At 32.6% G+C, this 20,511-nt stretch overlaps 1 protein-coding gene across 1 annotated transcript; it reads left to right on the forward strand.

Annotated features, from left to right (window-relative positions):
- The first annotated feature begins 9,255 nt into the window (after nucleotides 1-9,255).
- LOC127730042 (uncharacterized) lies at nucleotides 9,256-18,587 on the forward strand. The gene is made up of 3 exons (XM_052238089.1): nucleotides 9,256-9,496; nucleotides 14,261-14,363; nucleotides 18,339-18,587. The coding sequence occupies exons 1-3, from the start codon at nucleotides 9,409-9,411 to the stop codon at nucleotides 18,469-18,471; spliced, it is 324 nt and encodes a 107-aa protein (XP_052094049.1). The 5' UTR covers nucleotides 9,256-9,408; the 3' UTR covers nucleotides 18,472-18,587.
- The last annotated feature ends 1,924 nt before the right edge of the window (nucleotides 18,588-20,511 follow it).

The raw sequence follows: 20,511 nt of genomic DNA on the forward strand, positions 1-20,511 counted from the left end.
TTTGTCGAACTGTTTGGTGTGTATCTCCTGCCATATTAGTCTTTGTTGTTTCTTTATATAGAATCAGAAATAATTTATGTTCGGACGAGCAAAGCGAGGTAGAACATAATTGTATTTCTTTTCGTTTTGAGATTTCTTACTATTTCTGTTGCGCAATACTGAGTAATTCGGTTTTCGGACTTTATATACTGTTTTACGCGCCCTTTTCATTTCATCGAGATTTCACACACCAAACTTATTCGACAACTTTATTACATTTAGATTGTAATATTATGCTTTGTATAAAACCTAATTCTTTGTATTTTCTTTTTGTAGATATTAGTATGAACAGTTGAGATGAATAATATGACGCATGATGTATGGACTTTAATATTCAATTGGGTTTTTTTTGGGAAAAAATTGTTAAATTAAAACTGTTTGGTGTGTATCTCCTGCCATATTAGTCTTTGTTGTTTCTTTATATAGAATCAGAAATAATTTATGTTCAGACGAGCAAAGCGAGGTAGAACATAAACTCAGTTTAATTAGAACTCACGACGTCATTTTTGTCGAGCCAGCGACTTCTGTCGCAGAAAGCTCGACATAAGGATAGTGATCCGGCAGCGGCGGCGGCGGTGGCATTAGCTAACTTCTTAAAAGCTTTATATTTTAGAAGATGGAAGCCCTGGATGCTTCATACTTTGTATATTGATGCCTTATGTTATGAAGTTTCCATCGGTCATATGTCCATTGTCCTTGACCTCATTTTCATGGTTCAGTGACTACTTACAAAAAGTAAAAAAAAATTGTAATGTTAATTTCATTCTTATTATGAGTAATAGCATAACTATATTTAGTATGTGCATACCTTGCAAGGTCCTCATGCCCGTCTGCCAGTTTTTATCTGACCTCGACCTCATTTCATGGATCAGTGACGAAGGTTAAGTTTTCATGGTCAAATCAATATATCAGATACTATAAGCAATAGGTTTACTATATTTGATGTATGGAATGATTTTAAGGTGTACATGTCCTACTGACAGGCGTCATCTAACTTTGACCTCATTTTTATGGTTCAGTGGTCAAAGTTAAGTTTTTGTGTTTTGGTCTTTTTTTCTAATACTATATGTAATAAGTCAACTATATTTGGTGTATGGAAATATTTTATGATGTACATGTCAGTCTCGCAGGTTTTATTTGACCTTAACCTCGTTTTCACGGTTCATTGCTCAGTGTTAATTTTTTTGTGTTTTGGTCTGTTGTTCGTAAACTATAAGCAATAGGCCAACTATATCTGTTGTATGGAAGGATTGTAAGGTGTTTATGTCTGTCTGGCAGGTATCATCTGACTTTGACCTCATTTTCATGGTTCATTGGTTAATATTAAGTTTTCATGGTAAAGTTTGTTTCTTAGATACTATAAGAAATAGGTCAACTACGTTTAATGCATAGATTGATTATAAGGTGTACATGTCTGTATGGCATGGTTCATCTGACCTTGACCTCATTTTCAAGGTTCATTGGTCAATAATTAGTTTTCCTGCTTAAGTCTGTTTCTTAGAAACTATAAGCAATAGGTCAACTATATTTGATGTATGGAATGATTGTAAGGTGTACATGTCCTACTGGCAGGCGTCATCTAACTTTAACCTCATTTTCATGGTTCAGTGGTCAAAGTTAAGTTTTGTGTTTTGGTCTTTTTTTCTAATACTATAGGTTATAGGTCAACTATATTTGGTGTATGGAAATATTTTATGATGTACATGTCAGTCTCGCAGGTTTTATTTCCTTGACCTCATTTTCACGGTTCATTGCTCAGTGTTAAGTTTTTGTGTTTTTGTCTTCTTTTCTTAAACTATAAGCAATAGGCCAACTTTATTTATTGTATGGAAGGATTGTAAGGTGTTTATGTCTGTCTGGCAGGTATCATCTGACTTTGGCCTCATTTTCATGGTTCATTGGTCAATATCAAGGTTTCAGGGTTAAGTTTGTTTCTTAGATACTATAAGCAATAGGTCAACTATGTTTAATACATATATTGATTGCAAGGTGTACATGTCTGTATGGCATGGTTCATCTGACCTTGACCTCATTTTCATGGTTCATTGGTCAATGTTTAGTTTTCCTGCTTAAGTCTGTTTCTTAGAAACTATAAGCAATAGGTCAACTATATTTGGTGTATTGAATGATTGTAAGGTGTACATGTATTTCCCTTTGGTATATCTGACCTTGACCTCATTTTCTTGGATCATGTTAAGTTTATGTGATAGTTGTAGTAAGGCTATATATTAAGGACTATCAACATATAGTCAATTAGTCAGTAAAAAAGGCGAGACACAATGCCCTTTGGCATTTATATTATAAAACTATCATATACCGTTATTGAACTGTTGACCAGAAAAATAGAGATCGTTCACAAAACTCTTTAACTATAAAAAAATACCGAACGTATACATATTTTTTTTTCATTATCCGCCAAAATAAGCGAAAATAACCCGCAATACGTTATGTCAACACAATATGTCAATCGCTTAGTCGACATGGATCTAGACATAGTTGAGCACGAAAAAAGTATTCAAGATCTGCAAAATAGTGAGATAAAACATTCCGATATGACACGAGAAAACCACAAACGAGATGTATTTTGTAGACACATGAATGTTTGGGGATAAACAAGTTTAAGTAAACTCATCATAGATACCAAAATTGTAATTGTGTACGCCAGACGCGCATTTCGTCTACAAAAGACTCATCAGTGACGCTCGAATCTAAAAGGTTAAAACGGCAAACTAAAGTAAGAAGTTAAAGAGCATCGAGGACCCAAAATTCCTAAAAGTTTTGCCAATGTAAGGTAATCTATTCAAAGGGGTAGAAAATCTTTAGTATTTCAAAAAATCCAAAGGTTTTTAAACAGTTAATTCATAATTATGACCATATCAATGATAATTCGTGTCAAGGCAAATGTGCTGACTACTAGTCTGGCGATACCCTCGGTTAGAAAAAATCTCCAGCAGCAGTGGAATCGACCCTGAGTCTTACGAAAACAAAACGCGCATCTCTCGTACAAACTATAGGGGACTGTTCAGTTTTCAAAAATGAGCAAACCTTATAACGTAAGTAAACAACAAATGCCCGGCTTGACAAAAATGTAAAACATTAAAACAAAACCAAGAACCTGATATATATAAAAACCAACAAACAAAAAACAAATAAGACAGACAGTCTTATCATGCTTAGGTTATTAAGTTCGTGTACAGTCTAGACTCCTTTATAATGCATTACATAATATCCTTAACAAATGAAAACATAAAAGTACAGAAAAACTAGCAACCCTGTATTTGTAAAAATCATGCAGAGGGTGATTCATGACATGTCACAGAAGTAATTTTGTTGGCCCTATATCATAGGAACTTTGGTAGATAAGTACAATTCTGTCTTTATTTTCCCTGTATATTGCCCGTTGCCATGGTAATCATCAAAACAACATTTTGCCTGAATATGTGAAAAAAGACCCTTTTGAAAATTTAAAATAAGGGAATTTAAAGTCCCATGGAAATTAAGTTAATCAATAAAAACAATTAGTGTTTTTACATTGTTAATAAAAAAAAAACCCAATCTATTCAAAAACGTTAAAATTTTGAATTTACTACATAGTTTGTTTCCATAGCAACCATTTAAAAATTTGTTAAAATTCGAAAATGATAAATTTCAAAAACTCCTAAATTTTAAATCTGTTTATCTCCCAAGACCAACAATACCATGACATTTCATTGACAAATTTTGAAAGACAACCTTCTATATATTCATAAAATAAAAAGAAAGTCGTGTGTTTTTTTTTTTTTTTTCTTTAAAAAAATAATTTTAGTCAAAAATTGTCAATTTTCACCAAAATTCATTGCCAAACAGATGAATAATCAAACATTTTGAACTTAAAAAGCTAAATCATTCCATTTATATGTGCATTTCTGACACAAATTTAGTAATTATAAATGAGAATATATTTTGATAGAGATATATTGGTAGAGAATGAAACTTTTCTCTCTGGGCATGATGCCCCCCCCCCCCTTTTTTTTTGAAAAAAAATCATTTTTTCAAATTTATAAAATTTATTAAAAATTAAAAGAAAGATGGTATTAAATTCTGAACATTTTGAGCATTGAAGCATGGAATTTCTTCAAAGGGTTAGGGCAATGATAGTACCTTCTTCCCCATTTTTAGATATTAGATTTTTTTTCAGAAATGGGGAATGTGTCAAAGAGACAAAAATCCCACCAAACAACAGAAAACAGCAGAAAGGCTGATGACTGAATGAAGGATTGCTGCGTCCCTAAATACATGAAATACACTTGTTTTGTGCAAATTGAAATTTTTAGATTCTATTTCATGGTCTTGAAAATTAGCCTCTGTCCAAGTTTTATTTCAGTCCATGTCAAAAAAACTTAGTCTCAGACTGTCTTTAAATCTTAACTCTTAACAAGAGGCTCTCAAGAGCCTGAATCGATCACCTGTAATTTTTTGGTTAAATCTTTCATCAATGATTATGTATGCTTTTCAATATATATCAATGAGTGGCTTAAAAATTCCATTTAAATGTTCTTTGTATCTGTCATATTTTCTTCAAAAGCAAAAAAAATGCATTTTACCCCTATGTTCCATTTTAGCCATAGTGGCTTTGTTTCTTGAATTACAAGGAAATAAAATACAAAACTTATACTAAATACTCCCAAGTTTGGCTGAAATTGATTCAGCAGTTTCAGGAGAAGATTTTTTAAAGTAAGCAAACTAGATGAACAAATTGTGAAAAAGTTCTTTAAAGGGCAAAAACTCCTTAAGTGGTCAAATGACAATTTTGGTCATTAAACTTATTTGAAGATCTTACTTTGTTGAACTTTTTAGCTGTTTACAGTTTATCTTTGTCATTAATAATATTCAAGATATGACCAAAAACTGCAAAATTTCCTTATAATTACCAATTTAGTGGCAGCAACCCAACAATGGGTTGTTAGATTCATCTGAAAATTTTAGAACTGATAGAACTTGACCTAATGAACATGTTTACCTAAATTAAATTTGCTCTAAATGCTTTAGTGTTTGATATATAAGCCAAAAACTGCATTTTACCCCTATGTTCTAATTTTAGCCATGGCGGCCGTGTTGTTTGACAAAATAGAAAATAAAACACATACTTTATTCTAGATATCCTAAGGATCATTCAGCTTAAGTTTGGCTGGAATTGGTTCAGTGGATTAAGAGGAGATGTTTGAAATAGTTAACACCGGACGGACGACGACGCCAAGTGATGGAACGGTGAACTAAAAAACTACGTCCGTTCTATCAGAAATATACTGAAAATGAAAAATAAACAATTTGTACCCTCGAGAGCGATAACGAGGCCACTTTCCATAAATTTAATATTTTTAAGGGTAATAACTCTTAAAAAAGTCGATTGGCCACCAATATAATTGAGCTGCGTCGGATAGAAATCGACCTTATGCAAGTACACATATACGTGTACATGTATACGACTTTGATTAATTATGGAACATTCAAAAACGAAATAAAAGATAAATGTCAGTCTGGTTTGTAGGGTTCTTATAACAACTCAATTTTCAAACAGTAACAGACTTTCCGTTGAGATTTTTCATCCCGAGATAGGTTAACAGATATATTGATATTAATGTGCATAAGGTCGATTTCTATCCGACGCAGCTCATATAACTTGTTTGAGATGTTGCTTATATTAACCTAAAGTATTAGTTTCATAAAAATCTGACAAGATTTGTACATGTGAGAGCGCTGCAAGGACCGGACAGACAGACAGACAGACAGACACACGAACAGCCAGATGGACACAAGGACGGACGGCAATCAAAATTTTAAGCAGACCATGTTTAAGTTTAAAATTTTAAGTTCTAATATTGATTATTATTTTTTTGGCAAAAAAAAATAAAAAAACAAAAAATCGGTCTTTTGTCTTAAATCAGTGGTTTTGATAAGAAAATAACACTCTGTAAAAATTAGACCAATGGGACAGTTATTAAGTTTGGTACAGTTTTCCAATTTCATTATATATGGAACATTTAATACATTACCTTGTATTGTTTCTTTTGTTGACTAGTATACTATTGCGCAGAGTCAGATTATGTACACATAATGGCTGTTACTATTTACCTCCCATGTAATTCGACATGTATAAAAACCTTTATGCAAACACTTATTTGTCACTTTGTCGATTTAACTGTGTCAAAATTGAAATTAAAGGAGAACTACAGAACCAGGGGCGGATCCAGCCATTTATAAAAGGGGCGGGGGGGGGGGGTTCCTAACCCAGGATAAAAGGGGGTTCCAACTATATGTCCCCATTCAAATGCATTGATCGTCAAAAAAAGGGGGGTTCCAACCCCCAGAACCCCTCCCCCCCCTTTGGATCCGCCACTGAGAACCGTTCTTCCTATTACATGTGAATAATATATATTGAATCTAACTTATGCAAAAGTCACACTTACCAAATGTGTACTTTATGTAAGTTTTGTGGTCATAAGTATTGTGTAAAAGTTTCATAACAATTGGTTGAGGCAAACTAAAGAAACGAAAAATTCAGCAACTTTTTCCCTTTGTAAAGAGGCATGGCTCTAGAACAGTAAAAGTGACACCACCAAAATTCAAACTTTTTTTGTGTATAATTTAAATAACATTTGGTAAAGACAAACTAAAGTTAGAGAACGGAAACGAAAAATACAGCAATACTTCTATTTGTAAAAGGGCATAACTCTAGAACGGTTAAAGTGACACCACCAAAATTCAAACTTGGTCTGTGTTTTGTGGTAATAAGCAATGTGATTAAGTTTCATAACATTTGGTTGAGGCAAACTAAAGTTAGAGAACAGAAACCAAATTTGGGACGTACAATGGTAAACCTTAATGCCCCCTCCGCCACGGCAGGGGCATACAAATGTGTAAATATAACAATTGATAAAATTGAGTAAAATTCCATAAATGATCTTTGCACATGGTGGTCCTAAGGTTTTGAGAATCAAAACAGTATATACTAGTTAGGACCAGCAAATTTTCCTCAGGGCTCACAAGGAGAATATGTTTTGAGAACTATAAAGATGCGATAACTCTGCCTTATACAAATAATAATTCAGTTAGGTTATTTAAAAAAAAAAATTGATAGACAAGCTGTCCTTTTCCATTATTTACCATACAAACATTGACAAAGTCTTGCACAGTTTAAGATGATCGTTGGTATATATTTCCTCAGATAGAACACGTAGAATTTGTATGCCCCACCGTAGCGAAGGGGGCATTAAGTTGTACCCTTGTTCGTAAGTACGTCCGTTCTAGAGTTATACACATTTACAAATGGAAAAATTGCTGACTTTTTTGTTTCCGTTCTCTATCTTAAGTTAGCCACAACCAAATGTTTTGAAACTTTTACACAATGCTTATTACCATAAAATACAGATCTAGTTTGAATTTTATTGGTGTCACTTATACTGTTAATGAGTTATGCCCCTTTAAAAATGGAAAAATTGCTGAATTTTTCGTTTCCGTTCTCTATCTTTCGTCTGTCTGACATAGTTCATCTTACCCTGACCTCATTTTCTTAGAACATTGATAATGTTAAGTTAATATGATACTTGTATTAAAATCTTTATATAACAGAGTTTCAAAAGTAATTCATTGATAAATAAAACCAACCAGACATTTCAGGGTGTGCATTCTTGTTTAGCAGATCTTAGTCTAGGGCAATTTTTTTTTAAATTGTTCATTAAGATTTGTTTTACAGACAATCATGTTATGCTCATTGTTGAAGGCTGTACGATTACATGTGGTTGTTCATTTCTATGTCATTTGGTCTCTTGCGGAGAGTTGTCTAATTGGCAATTACAACACATCCTCTCATTTTTATACACAGACTTAAATGTTTTTTGGAGTTCAATATTATTCTTTTTCACTAACAGCATCAATCCCAGGCACGACAACGGGTTATGCGTATTACCATTTTTTTCAAACTTCTGAGAAATCTTACATATAACTAGAGAAGTAATGTTATGCTTAAATTCTTAAAATGCTTAGTTCACAAGTAAACACAATAAGATTCCACATTTTTTTCAACAAATTTTATAATTTTGAAAAAAATGATTTTTTTTTTTCCAAAAAAAAAAGGGGGGTGCACCATACCCAGAGTGATGAGTTTTCGTTTTGTACAAGTATATCTTCATTAATCATATATTCTAGTTTAAAATTAACAAATGTGTGTCAGAATTGCACATACAAATGGAATATTTTAGTTTTTAAGTTCAAAATGTTTGATTATTTATCTGTTTGGTAATCTGAATTTTGGTGAAAATTGACAATTTTTGACTAAAATTATTTTTTTAAAGAAGAAAAAAACACACGACTTTCTTTTTATTTTATGAATATATAGAATGTTGTCTTTCAAAATTTGTCACTGACATGTAATTGTATTGTTGGTCTTGGGAGATAAACAGATTTAAAATTTAGGAGTTTTTGAAATTTATCATTTTCGAATTTTAACACATTTTTAAATGGTTGCTATGGAAACAAACTATGTAGTAAATTCAAAATTTTAACGTTTTTGTACAGTTTGTGGTGTTGCTTGTCAATACTGTAAATATACTTATTGTTTGTATTGATTAACTTTATTTCAATGGTTCTTTAAAATCCCTTATATTTCAACTTTCAAAGGCTACTTTTGTACGTATTTTGGCAAATTTTGTAAGATGGTTTCCATGGCAACGAAGGTTCAAAAGAAAAAAATTAATATATGAAACTTATTTTCATACCATACCTTCTGCATAAACAAAATATAAAAACATTTGAAGAGGGGTCATGGATCGCTCATCAACAGGAACCTGCATGATTCTTACAAAGACAGGTACTTAAACATTTTCTGACGTGAAGATAACTATTTTTACCAATTCAATATGGAATAAATGAGTCACTGACTACATATGTCTTTGTTATTCATAATGGTATCTTCTTTCCTATTTATCATGTTTATACAACAATAAGGTATATAAAGATTGAAAAAGACAACATATGTTACATGTATATTACATTTCAAAAAATAGATTTCAGCATGCAAAATTAAATACATTATGATTGATTGATTGGTGATTGCTTTACGCCGCATCAGCACAAAAAGGCTATATCGCATCGCGGCGAAAATACATTATGTACCAACCTTAACAATAAATAACGATCTATGAACATGTGTTCAGGATGTGTGTAGGTTGATTTGTTCAAAACATCAATACAAATGCTATCTAATTTAATGGTGACTAACACGTAATTCTGATATAGTCGATTAAGTTTTTTTTTTAAAAGCAATTACTTTTCCGGATATATAAATACTTAGCAGCATTCATCTTGGATATCTGCTAAAAACTTTTTCGCAGTATGATGCACCTTCTGCTGTTTGTGTTTTTTCTTATCGTAGGGCTGTCTTCAACTGTAGATGGGTATTGTTTTGTGATGCCACCAACAGGTAAACTGTAATAATTCATTTTTAAGTTAAGTTATAATGATGGTGATCATAACGAACATAACACAAACCGAGTTTTTATCTTTTTGTTTCCATTTTACTTTTGATACAGTTTAAAATTGTAGTTGTATTATAACTTACATATTATATGGATCTTCAGCTTTTAAAAATTATTTTCGTCAAATGAAATATACACCTCTCTGTAAGCACAAGAACCCTTTAAACAGAAGAAATATATCATTCACTTCACTTTCGTATCTACGCTGCAGCTAATATCATACATCACCACAGTTACAGTATATCGGAGCTACTACAATAACGATCAACTAATTATTTTTATTTAAAAAAAGAATGTTCAAAAAATATATTTTACAAAGATCAAATGGGTTTTTAGGGTCGATGTTGCGTAAAAATGTTGACTGTTGCAAACATTATGGAAGTACCCTTCGTGCAGATGAAATGAGGGTCCTGCATTTGTTTTATATAATACTAAAAATTATCTTCGACTTATCTATTTTTAGTGTCCTATTGGTATCATCTGCCATTTCTTATACATCTTTAAATGGCACGATCAATAAAACTGGTTATGATTTTCATGTTACATATATGCAAATACGCATGTATTACCTAGCTTGCGTTATCCAAGTTAGCTAATATTAGTTAACCTCGTAAAAAGAAAAGTTACAATCAGATTCGCTTCTATATTTTTAATAACACTTTGAATTTTTCGAAATACTAAGGATGTTCAACATAAGGAGTTGATTACCTAAGCTGTCTTTGACAAAACCTTTTGGAATTTGGTTCTCAATTATCTTAACTTCTTACTTTGTTTTGCCTACACAGACATGAATTATCATTGATACGGACACAATGGATAAGCGTTAGTACGCTAAAAAGTATCTCAAACACATACATTTTGTAGCTTATGAAGTTATGCAAAAAATCACTCTGATTCAAACATTCACATTTTGCAGCTTATGTAAAAAATCACTCTAATTAAAAAAAAACTTCTCTGAAATTGACATTATCAAGATGCTTGATTTCTTCATTGAAAATATATTTGTTACGTTTGGAGGACGTGTTTTTCAAAAAATAATCGTCATTCCCATGGGAACAAACTTTGGTGACTATGTTGAACGCATCTATCCCATCGAACTTGAAATAAAGGATACAACAGATACAGTTAAGTCTGTCTCATATCTTGACTTACATCTAGCAATTGGCAATGAGGGTTAATTGAAAACTAAACTTTTCGACAAAAGAAACGATTTCAGCTTCCCAATTGTAAACTTTCCATTTCTATGGAACAACTTTCCAGCAGCGCCTGCATACGGAGTATATATCTCCCAGTTGATACGTTATTTTTAGGCTTGTGTTTCTTATCATGACTTCCTTGATAGAGAGTTGCTGCTCACAAGGAAGCCATTAAACCAAGAGTTCCAAGTGGTGAAATTGAAATTATCCCTTCTTACATTTTACGGACGCCATCACGAGTTGGTTGACCGTAATATAATATCTGTTTCACAGGTGACGACGGATAATTGTCGTAACTGCAATCTTGTCCCCTTCCCCAGAATGTGATCTACCGAATTAGACATATCACCGGGTTTGTACTTACATGAGCAACACGACGGGTGCAACATGTGGAGTAGGATCAGCTTGCCCTTCTGGAGCACATGAGATCATCCCCAGTTTTTGGTGGGGTTCGTGTTCCTCAGTCTTTGGTTTTCTATTTTGTTTTGTGCACTATTGTTTGTCTGTTTGTCTTTTTCATTTTTAGTCATGGCGTTATCAGTTTATTTTCGACTTATGAGTTTAAATGTTCATTTGGTATCCTCCGCCGTTCTTTCTCTTATGCCCCTTTAAGCCAGATAGTGTTGGCGATATAAGCAAGTGCAACTTCTGTGCAAATAAAATTCTGACTGAACTAATACACTGCTACTTTTTGCTAATTTCTATACAAAATATCTGTAGTACTGGAAATTTACTTTTAATATTTAGTACTATTTCTTGACTTAAACGTTATTGCAATATTTAGGTACCTATATTTTACAGTACTTGATTTGTACTTAAAATTTTGGTTCAATAATAATACCAACAGTGATCGCAATATTCCATGTTTGAAAATAATAACTTTAAGAGATTTGAAATAGACAACCTTTCAAAATGCTGAAAAATGTAACGGTGTAACCAAAAATCTGTAGTAATTAAATTTCAAGTTCAAATCAAGTAATGTAAAATACAGGTAACTAAATATTACAATAACTTTAAAGTAACAAAATAGTACTGAATATTAAAAGTAGTTTTCCAGTACTACAGAATTTTGGTACAGAAATAGTACCTATGCAAAAGTAGCTGTGTATACAGATCACAATGCCACTCTGTTATTTCTGAATAAATGATTAAAATTCAGGTTTTTGAATTACATTCTTTTTTTTCAATGTATCTTTGTTTGAACAGTATAAAATTTTGAATGTTTCCTCAAGTAATTATTATATGGTGAAAATTCATAACGGGTAGTAGAGTAAATTAGTTGACCTTCACAGCAACTGATCAGGTGTGCTAGTCACATAAATATACATTATGATTTGAACATCAACCAATATAAAAAATAAGGAGATGTGGTATGATTGCTGGGACACCAAAGTTCAAATAAAGTGGATGTAAGCAATTATAGGCAATCGTACGGCCTTCGAAAATGAGAAAAACCCATACCGTATAATCGGTTATAAAAAGCCTCGACATGAACAATATGAAACAATTCAATTAAGAAATCTAACAACTTTATTTCTAACAAAACAATTTAAGGAAAAACAAATATGACAGACACGATCCAACGGCAACCACTGAATTATAGGCTCCTGATTTGGGACAGGCACATAAAAATTTGGCGGGGTTAAAGATGTTTGTGAGCACTCAACCCTCCCCTTAACCTGGGACAGTGGTGTTACAGCACAACATAAGAACAAACTATAAAAATCAGTTGAAAAAGGCTTAACTCACCAGATGGTGTTTTTTTAATTTAACTGGTTTACAGAAAAATTCAATCGATTTTTGTTGCTCTTATGATAAATGAATCAAAGGAAACACTTGAACATTAATTGCTGTCGTATCGTGTTGACGGATATCTGGTCGAGAACAAAGGAAAAAGTAAATAAACTCATTATTAAACCAGGCGTAAAGTTTTGTACGCCAGACGCGCGTTTCGTCTACAAACCCACATCAGTGACTCTCAAGTAAAAGAGTCAAAAAGGCTAAGATGAAGAGCATTGAGAACCTTGAGTAACTGTTCTAGATCTTTGATAAAGGTAAAAATTAAAATCACAAAAATTCCGAACTCCAAGGAAAATTCAAAACATACAGTCCTTTATCGAATGGCAAAATCAAAAGCTCAGACACATCAAACGAATAGAAAACAACTCTCATATTCCTGACTTGGTACAGGAATTTCCTTAAATTGACAACAATGTGTGTGCAAAACAAATAGACATAATGGTAAAAATGTCAAAAAATTGGGGAACAGCAGTCAACAGTGTGTTATAATCTTAATCATATAAAAACAAATAACTATTTCAACAAAGAAAAAACAAAATGACGTTAGACACTCTTTAAACAAAGTACATAAGCAAAAATGAAAGACAAAGAGTACAAAAATTGCCATAGCACAATAACACAATGGCGGGATGTATAAATACCTAGCCACGCCAAAAGTATTTTACCAAAAATGGACTAAACAGTAAAGGTTAAAAATATACAAAGACAAATTAAAAGAACTTTAAAACACGTAACTAAGATGATAAACAACTTCAGTACCTAGAATCTATACTTCAAGACCATCATGTAATATTTGTGAAGTTGATACGGAATATTTATCACCAAGGTATTGGTATCTTCCGATGAAAATTTTAGAAAAAGAACAAAACGTTCTTTGACATAACCCTGGTTCATCAACTTTCTGCGCAGACACTGGTGACGTTTTATAAAGTCTGAGTAGCATAATTTCAAAATTCAAATCGTCTCGTTTGTCCTAGATTCTGGTACTGAGATGACCACTTACGTCAAATTCGAGGTGTAAGTCTAAAATGAGGCGGATGAAGCCGTGTCTGTTGTTTCTTTAATTTCTAGTATTGGAGGATATATTAATGGAACCCAATCAGAAAAGTTTTAATTGTTAATGGAAAGAACATCATCAATATATCTGAATGTGAAATTAAATGATCTGCCTTCTTTGATCATCTTGATTTTGATAAGTGTCTGAAGGAACTCCGACTCATATGAAAATAAGAAGAGGTTGGAAAGGAAAGACGCAAAGGTCCTTCCCATAGGAATGCCAACTTGTTGAAAAATTATGAAACTCCAGCATTCCGATCATTTGTTCCTCTGTGTAGCATGTTTTACCTATTTGTTCACTATTTACAAAATATGCCGTAGTGTATCCCAAAGCAATAAATTTATAGCGTATGCTACCATTTTTATATTGAAAAGCATTATGGATTATTTTTTTAGACGATATTTCAATTTCACATGGGGAATGGTTGTATACAGGGTTGCAAAAATCAAAGTTTTAATGAAATTGATTTCGAGAAAGATCGAGATTTTTACAACTATGCAACAGATATTGCCCAACTTTCTGAAATGTTTGGTTTTACATGCACTTCAACTTTGTTATTTGAGTTTGACCTTCATATTACTATTAGACGAATACTTTGCTTTAAATGATTGTAACAGTTATTTGATCAGTCGTTTTTTGTTTTTTGTTTTCTTTAGATTGTTTCTACAAAGGAAAAATAATAAAAGATAAAACAGGTTATATATCTACCGAAGAATGTATCAACTGTAGCTGTACGAAAGGATCCCTGCACTGCTGCTCGTAAGTTGTTTTTTCTAGGTGTCATATTGGTTTCATTTCGACAATTAATTATATTTTACTGTGCATGCACTTTTCTGATGTACTTATTATCTCGAATTTGATACTGTTGATTGTTTTGCGAGTATTCAATTTCGCAGTACATGTATTTTCAAAAATATAAAAACCTTAAATGACAGACTAAAAATATTCATTTTCATTTTCGGATAACATTAAATGATGATTTGTTAGAGCTATATGTCGGGATAAATGTAGTATTAACATTTGGTACAAATGTACAACTAATCTTGAATCAATCCTAATCCTATCTTATTTTTGGGAAATATTTTTACAAATTCATATGTGACGTCACTTTGTGTGTTTTTTTTAGAATTTCAAATGTGACGTCACTTTGTGCGTTGAGACTTAAGCTAACTCGGCTGTGTATTTTTATATGTTGGATTAAGTTGTTTTATGCAATGTATCCGTTTTTATTCTGTAGTTAGTCCCCACTTTGGTTTTATCATGTATATCTATTACATAGTCATTTTATAAAATTTACTGTTTGCAAAATTATAAATTATTCTAAATAATAAGGATGTTCTTGTCCCAGGCAGAAAATCCTGGCCGTGTTAGGCGCAACTTTTTGGAAGTTTTGGTCCTCGGTGCTCTTCAGCTTTGTACTTGTTTTGGCTTTCAAACTTTTTTTATCTGAGAGTCACTGGTTGGTCTTGTGTGGACGAGACGCACGTCTGGCGTATTGAATTTTAAGCCTTGTACCTTCTGCTAGCTATTATTCGTGTGTTTCTTTGTCCTATATGTTCTCCCATTTGTTTTTATTGTGGTCCTGTCATGTGATGTTGTCGTTTTGGTGTTGTGTTTGACGTTGCCATAAAAGCGGGAGGTTTGGCATGCCACAAAACCAGGTTCAACCCACCATTTTTTTCTTAAAATGTCCTGTACCAAGTCAGGAAAATGGCCATTGTTATATTATAGTTCGTTTCTGCGTGTGTTACATTTTAATGTTGTGTTTTTGTTGTGTCGTTGTTCTCCTCTTATATTTGATGCGTTTCCCTCAGTTTTAGTTTGTAACCCGGATTTGTTTTTATCTCTATCGATTTATGAGTTTCGAACAGCGGTATACTACTGTTGCCTTTATTTATCTGTCTTCCGACCTGTCTTCTTACCTATTGTTCGTTTTTAACTTTGTGTTTTATATATTTAAGTCTTTCCACTTTTCTGTGGAAAGACCTATTGGTTTTCTTCTGATTATTAGGTCTTTCCACTTTTCTGTGGAAAGACCTATTGGTTTTCTTCTGATTATTAGGTCTTTCCACTTTTCTGTGAAAAGACCTATTGGTTTTCTTCTGATTATTTTTTTTTTTTTCTTCCGCCTAATTTTGTTCTTGCGATAAATTTTTGTTTCGCAAGATGTCGCTTAGATGTTTCGTATATGATATCGAACAGTTTATGCGCCTTTGAAATTGACCCTGCTTAATCGAATACTTTTCTTTGTAGGAGTTATCTCCCCGAACACTGTTTTCCTTGTGCATGCATCTCCTCCGTAACCGTAAAAGAAAGCGACAAATTTATTTTACCAAATTGCTCGTTATATCCTCAGGATGTTTTGTTCATTTTTTGACCGAAGCGATACGTAAACTCCATATGACAGTTATTTCCCCTTCTGTATTTGACATAAGGGATATATAAATGTATAGCATGAATGGTAAGTGATAGAGACCTAAGGTATATTGATTTGAGTTCCTTGGTTCATTTAAATGAAATTGAAGCCAAGGTCAAAGATCAAGGTCATATTCTTAATTTTGACTTTTCCTTGTAATTTGATCTCCTCTGTCACTTTTAAAATTAGAAATTAAAGAACTAGTGCAAAATGTTTGCTTAATTGTGATTAAGATATGATACATTTGGTCTGAAACAATCCAATGATATCTTATAGGAGTTATTGTCCCTGAAATGATTCAATTTAAGGTTAATTGATTATTACTCCAACTTGGTACATGATAAAGCCATAGGGTCTTTTGCAAACTGTTGGTTGACATATGACCTTGAAAAAGGTAAACCGGAAGTGACCATGAGTGAACCGGAAGTAGTATTTTTTGCACTTATTTCATGGAAAAGTACCTAGAAACCATATATTTTTTGAATGATCATAGGTTAACCTATCATTTGAGACCAGAAGTGACATTTTATATACCGGAAGTAGCATATTATCTTCCTTATTACAGGCATAAGTATATACAAACTATATATTTTTTGGAATCAGTGTGAATAAAGCTATCATATGAGACCGGAAGTGACACTTTCTAAACCGGAAGTTGGCAATTATCTCCCTTATTTCAGGCAAAAGTATATAGTAACCATTTATTTATTGAATCAGTATGAAGAAATCTATACTTTGACGCTATTAATAACTTTGAGTAAACCAGAAGTAGCTTCCTATCAATTATTTAGAAAATTGATGTGGAAAGACCTTCAATTGTTCTTTGAACAATTGGTTTTTAATTATTATTATTTTTTTCTTCTTCCGCCACTTTTTTCTGACGGTGCTTTTTTGTTTCGCAAGATGTCGCTTAGATTTTTTGTGTATGATATCGAGCAGATATTGCGATTTTGAAACTGACCGTGTTTAGCCGAATACTTTTTATTGTAAGAGTTATCTCCCCAAACACTGTTTTTCTTGTGTACGCATCTCCTTCGCAACCGTAAAAGATTATGAAAAATTTATGTCTCCAATTTGTTCGTTATATCCTCAGGATCTAAAGAATAATTTTGACCGAAGCGTTCCAGAAACTCCATGTGAGAGTTATTTCCCCTTCTATATTTAAAATAAGTAAAATGTAATTGTAATTGGTAAACCGTAAGTGATAGGGACCTAGGGTCTTTTGATTTGAGGTCCTTGGTCCAAAAAAAAAGAAAATAGGGTCAAGGTCAAAGGTCAAGGTCGTTTTTAAATTTGGATTTTGGCTTATTTTCACCTCTTTTCAAACACGATATAAGATATCGACAACGTATTTTTACTTAATTGTTAGTTGCGACATGTCATAACACATACATATCGGTTTAAAGGGTACAATTACATCAAATTAGAGTTTTCTCCCCTCTTTTATTTAAAAATATGCATATGGCGATATAACTCATGAACCAAATATAATTAAGTCCTAGGGTCTTTTGATTTTTGGTCCTTGGTTGATGACCTTGAAATTGAGCTCAAGGTCATAGGTTAAATTGACGTTCTAGATTTTGACCTTTGCTTTTACCTAATATGTATACATGATAAATCCATGGGACTTTTTGCATTAGGTTTCAAGCCATTTAACCTTAGAAAAGCCAACCGGAAGTGACCTTTGGTATCAGTTTCAATTAAACGTTTGAATAATACCGGAAGTAACATTTTGTAAACCAGAAGTAACAAATTATCTCCCTTATTTAAAAAATATTGTATAGAAACCATATTTTTTTGGAATCAGCGTTCAATAAGCTATCATTTGAAACCGAATTTTACTATTTCCAAATTAAAATACATGTTTTTTTTGTGGAAAGACCTTCAATTGTTCTCTGAACAATTGGTTTTTAATTTAATAAATAATTTTTACCACCTGAAAACCACCCCTGTCAAATACCTTCACTAGCACAATTACTATTTATTTATACTAAACCATCAAATACAGGAATAGATAACCTAAACTGTATTTGGCAGAATCTTTCGGAATTTAAGGTCCTCAATGTTCTTCCAACTTCGTACTTTATTTGGCCTATTTAACTTTTTTGATTCGAGCAACACTGATGAGTCTTTTGTAGACGAAACGCTGGTCTGACGTTCAACATTTTAATTCTTGTATATATGATGAGTTAATTCACATGTATAAAACTATATTGTTTCTTTCAGTATCGGCATGGGCATCTCTAGCACACCTGCTGATTGTAATACTTAACCATCTAATACCCTTCATATGTATAAAACTTTACTTTCTGTTTCAGTATTGGCGGGTACATCACTAGTCATTCTGCTAATTGTAAAGTGGTACCTGATGGACCTTGTTCGCAAAAGGCTGTCCTTATTACTGACGAAAAACAGCCGTGTCCAGGAGGAATTGCCATGGTTGGGCGTTGAATTTGAATAAATGACCTATCTTATTTAATATCGTAGTTATAAAATTGTTTATGAAATTGTTTAGTGATGTAAATAAGCCTGTATAACTTCTAATATATTCATATTTTTTTCCTCAATGCATATTAACATACATTTTGTACCATACTGATTGGTTCTTTGCGTCCGTCGTCGTTCGTTAACTTTTACAAAAAACTTTTCCTCTGAAACTACTTTACCAAATGAAACCAATATACACAATATGTCCGATGATCCCGCCTACCAACAATCATGGCTGCCAAGATTTAAAATAGAACATAGGTGGTAAATTCTAGTATTGTCTATAATCTTATAAACCATTATAAATAAAGAAAATCTGACATAGAAAAAATGTTCAGAATGTCAAAATCTACCAACTATTTATATAGACTGTCAGACGACTTCTTATGAGGATTTTTGCCATTTTTTCGATTTAAGTAGAAAGAGAAAACTACAAAATGCCAAATATTATTGCTTTTGTTGTCAGTAAATTAAAACCAAACTAAATACTATTGATATATACATATGCAACTTCACGGTTCTATTATCTGTCGATACCTGTATTTTGGCACGGTACAAGGTCATGTTTTTACTTTGGCTGTTAATGACGTCTTTATACTATATCCATTGGATGTTGGATGTGTACTGATTTATATTTTAGTCTTAGATACATGATTTCTTTTATTTTTGTTATTGGCTTTGAACTAGCTGTCAGTAACTTCGAATACTCTCAGATCTGTACTTTGTGTCTATTTTGTTGTTAGGGATGTATAAATACCCGGTCTGTGTTTTTGTATGTTGTTTTTCTGCTTTGTATCGATTTAATGATTTAAGCCTTTTTCAACTGATTTTTGTAGTTTGTTCTTATTTCTTATGTTATACTGTTAAACCACTGTCCTATGTTAGAGGGAGGGTTTGGCTTGCCAGCAAACATGTTTTACCCCGCAACATTTTAAATGTGCCTGCCCCAAGTCAGGAGTCTATAATTCAATGGTAGGCATTTGTTGCTGTATATCATATTTTTTGTTCGTTCATTGTTTTGTAAATTAATCTGGCCGTTAAGTTTCTCGTTTGAATTGTTTTACATTTGTTATTTCGGGGCCTTTTATATCTGGCTATGTGGTATGGGTTTTGCTCATTGTTGAAGTCCGTATGGTAACCTTTAGTATTAACTTCTATGTCATTTGGTCTCTGGTGGAGAGTTGTCTCATTTGCAATTATACCACATCTAATAATTTTCAAATGATTCATATTGCTTAAATTACTTTTGTAACGTTAAAACCATATGTAATTTTTCATTATCTAAACTTTGCTGTCACACCTTGTCAAGTCTTTTCTAGAGAACCGATCACCCATTTGATTTATCGAATCCGTGGTCCGTTCATTTTGGTTTGCCTGTTGCTACATGCGAGATTGAAGTGGCGTAGCTTGACCCTTATTTCTATTAAAGCAAACAATTCGAGTTGTAGAAGTCAAGGCCTCGTCGCGGTTCAATTCCGTTATTTCGTCCAATCAGAATTAAGATTTGTGACATCATGCGTGCCGTTACTATAGTGAAGCGTCTTTTTTAAATGGGTCACAAACCAAAATTATACTGACTGCGTCAGAAAAAATTAAAAACTGGCACGAATAGAGCACGAAATAATGATACATGTACTTGTTACACGAAAAAACGAATATTCATACATGTAGGTCAAAGTATGATTTCCAATACAGTGTTGATCAATAAGATTTTCAAACTCCTACACACGAATATGTTAAATCGGGCTTGTTTTAAAAGTGTTATGAAAAGTTTTGCATTATTTAATTCATCTCACATCATGTGCCTTTATTGTAGCGAACAAAACTTTACATCATTTGTTTCGAAATTTAAAAAGTGGGTCAACGACAATTTTTGGTATTTCAGGCTTATAAACGGAGAAAAGGAATGTTTCTGTCTTAAACCTATCGAAGATGGAACATTAAAAAGTAAAACACCCGATTGGCAACAACACACGATAACTATCAAACGAATTAAATGTTGAA

Source organism: Mytilus californianus, unplaced genomic scaffold (genome assembly GCF_021869535.1).
Source record: "Mytilus californianus isolate M0D057914Y unplaced genomic scaffold, xbMytCali1.0.p SCAF_2, whole genome shotgun sequence".
In the NCBI taxonomy this organism is placed as follows: Eukaryota; Metazoa; Mollusca; class Bivalvia; order Mytilida; family Mytilidae; genus Mytilus; species Mytilus californianus.

What these genes read in the sequence shown, in the direction of transcription:
- LOC127730042 (XM_052238089.1), top strand. Translation starts at nt 9,409, where the DNA reads ATGATGCACCTTCTGCTGTTTGTGTTTTTTCTTATCGTAGGGCTGTCT. An exon ending in TTTTGTGATGCCACCAACAG is followed by an intron (nt 9,497 to 14,260) that starts GTAAACTGTAAT and finishes TGTTTTCTTTAG; the next exon opens with ATTGTTTCTACAAAGGAAAA. An exon ending in GGATCCCTGCACTGCTGCTC is followed by an intron (nt 14,364 to 18,338) that starts GTAAGTTGTTTT and finishes TTTCTGTTTCAG; the next exon opens with TATTGGCGGGTACATCACTA.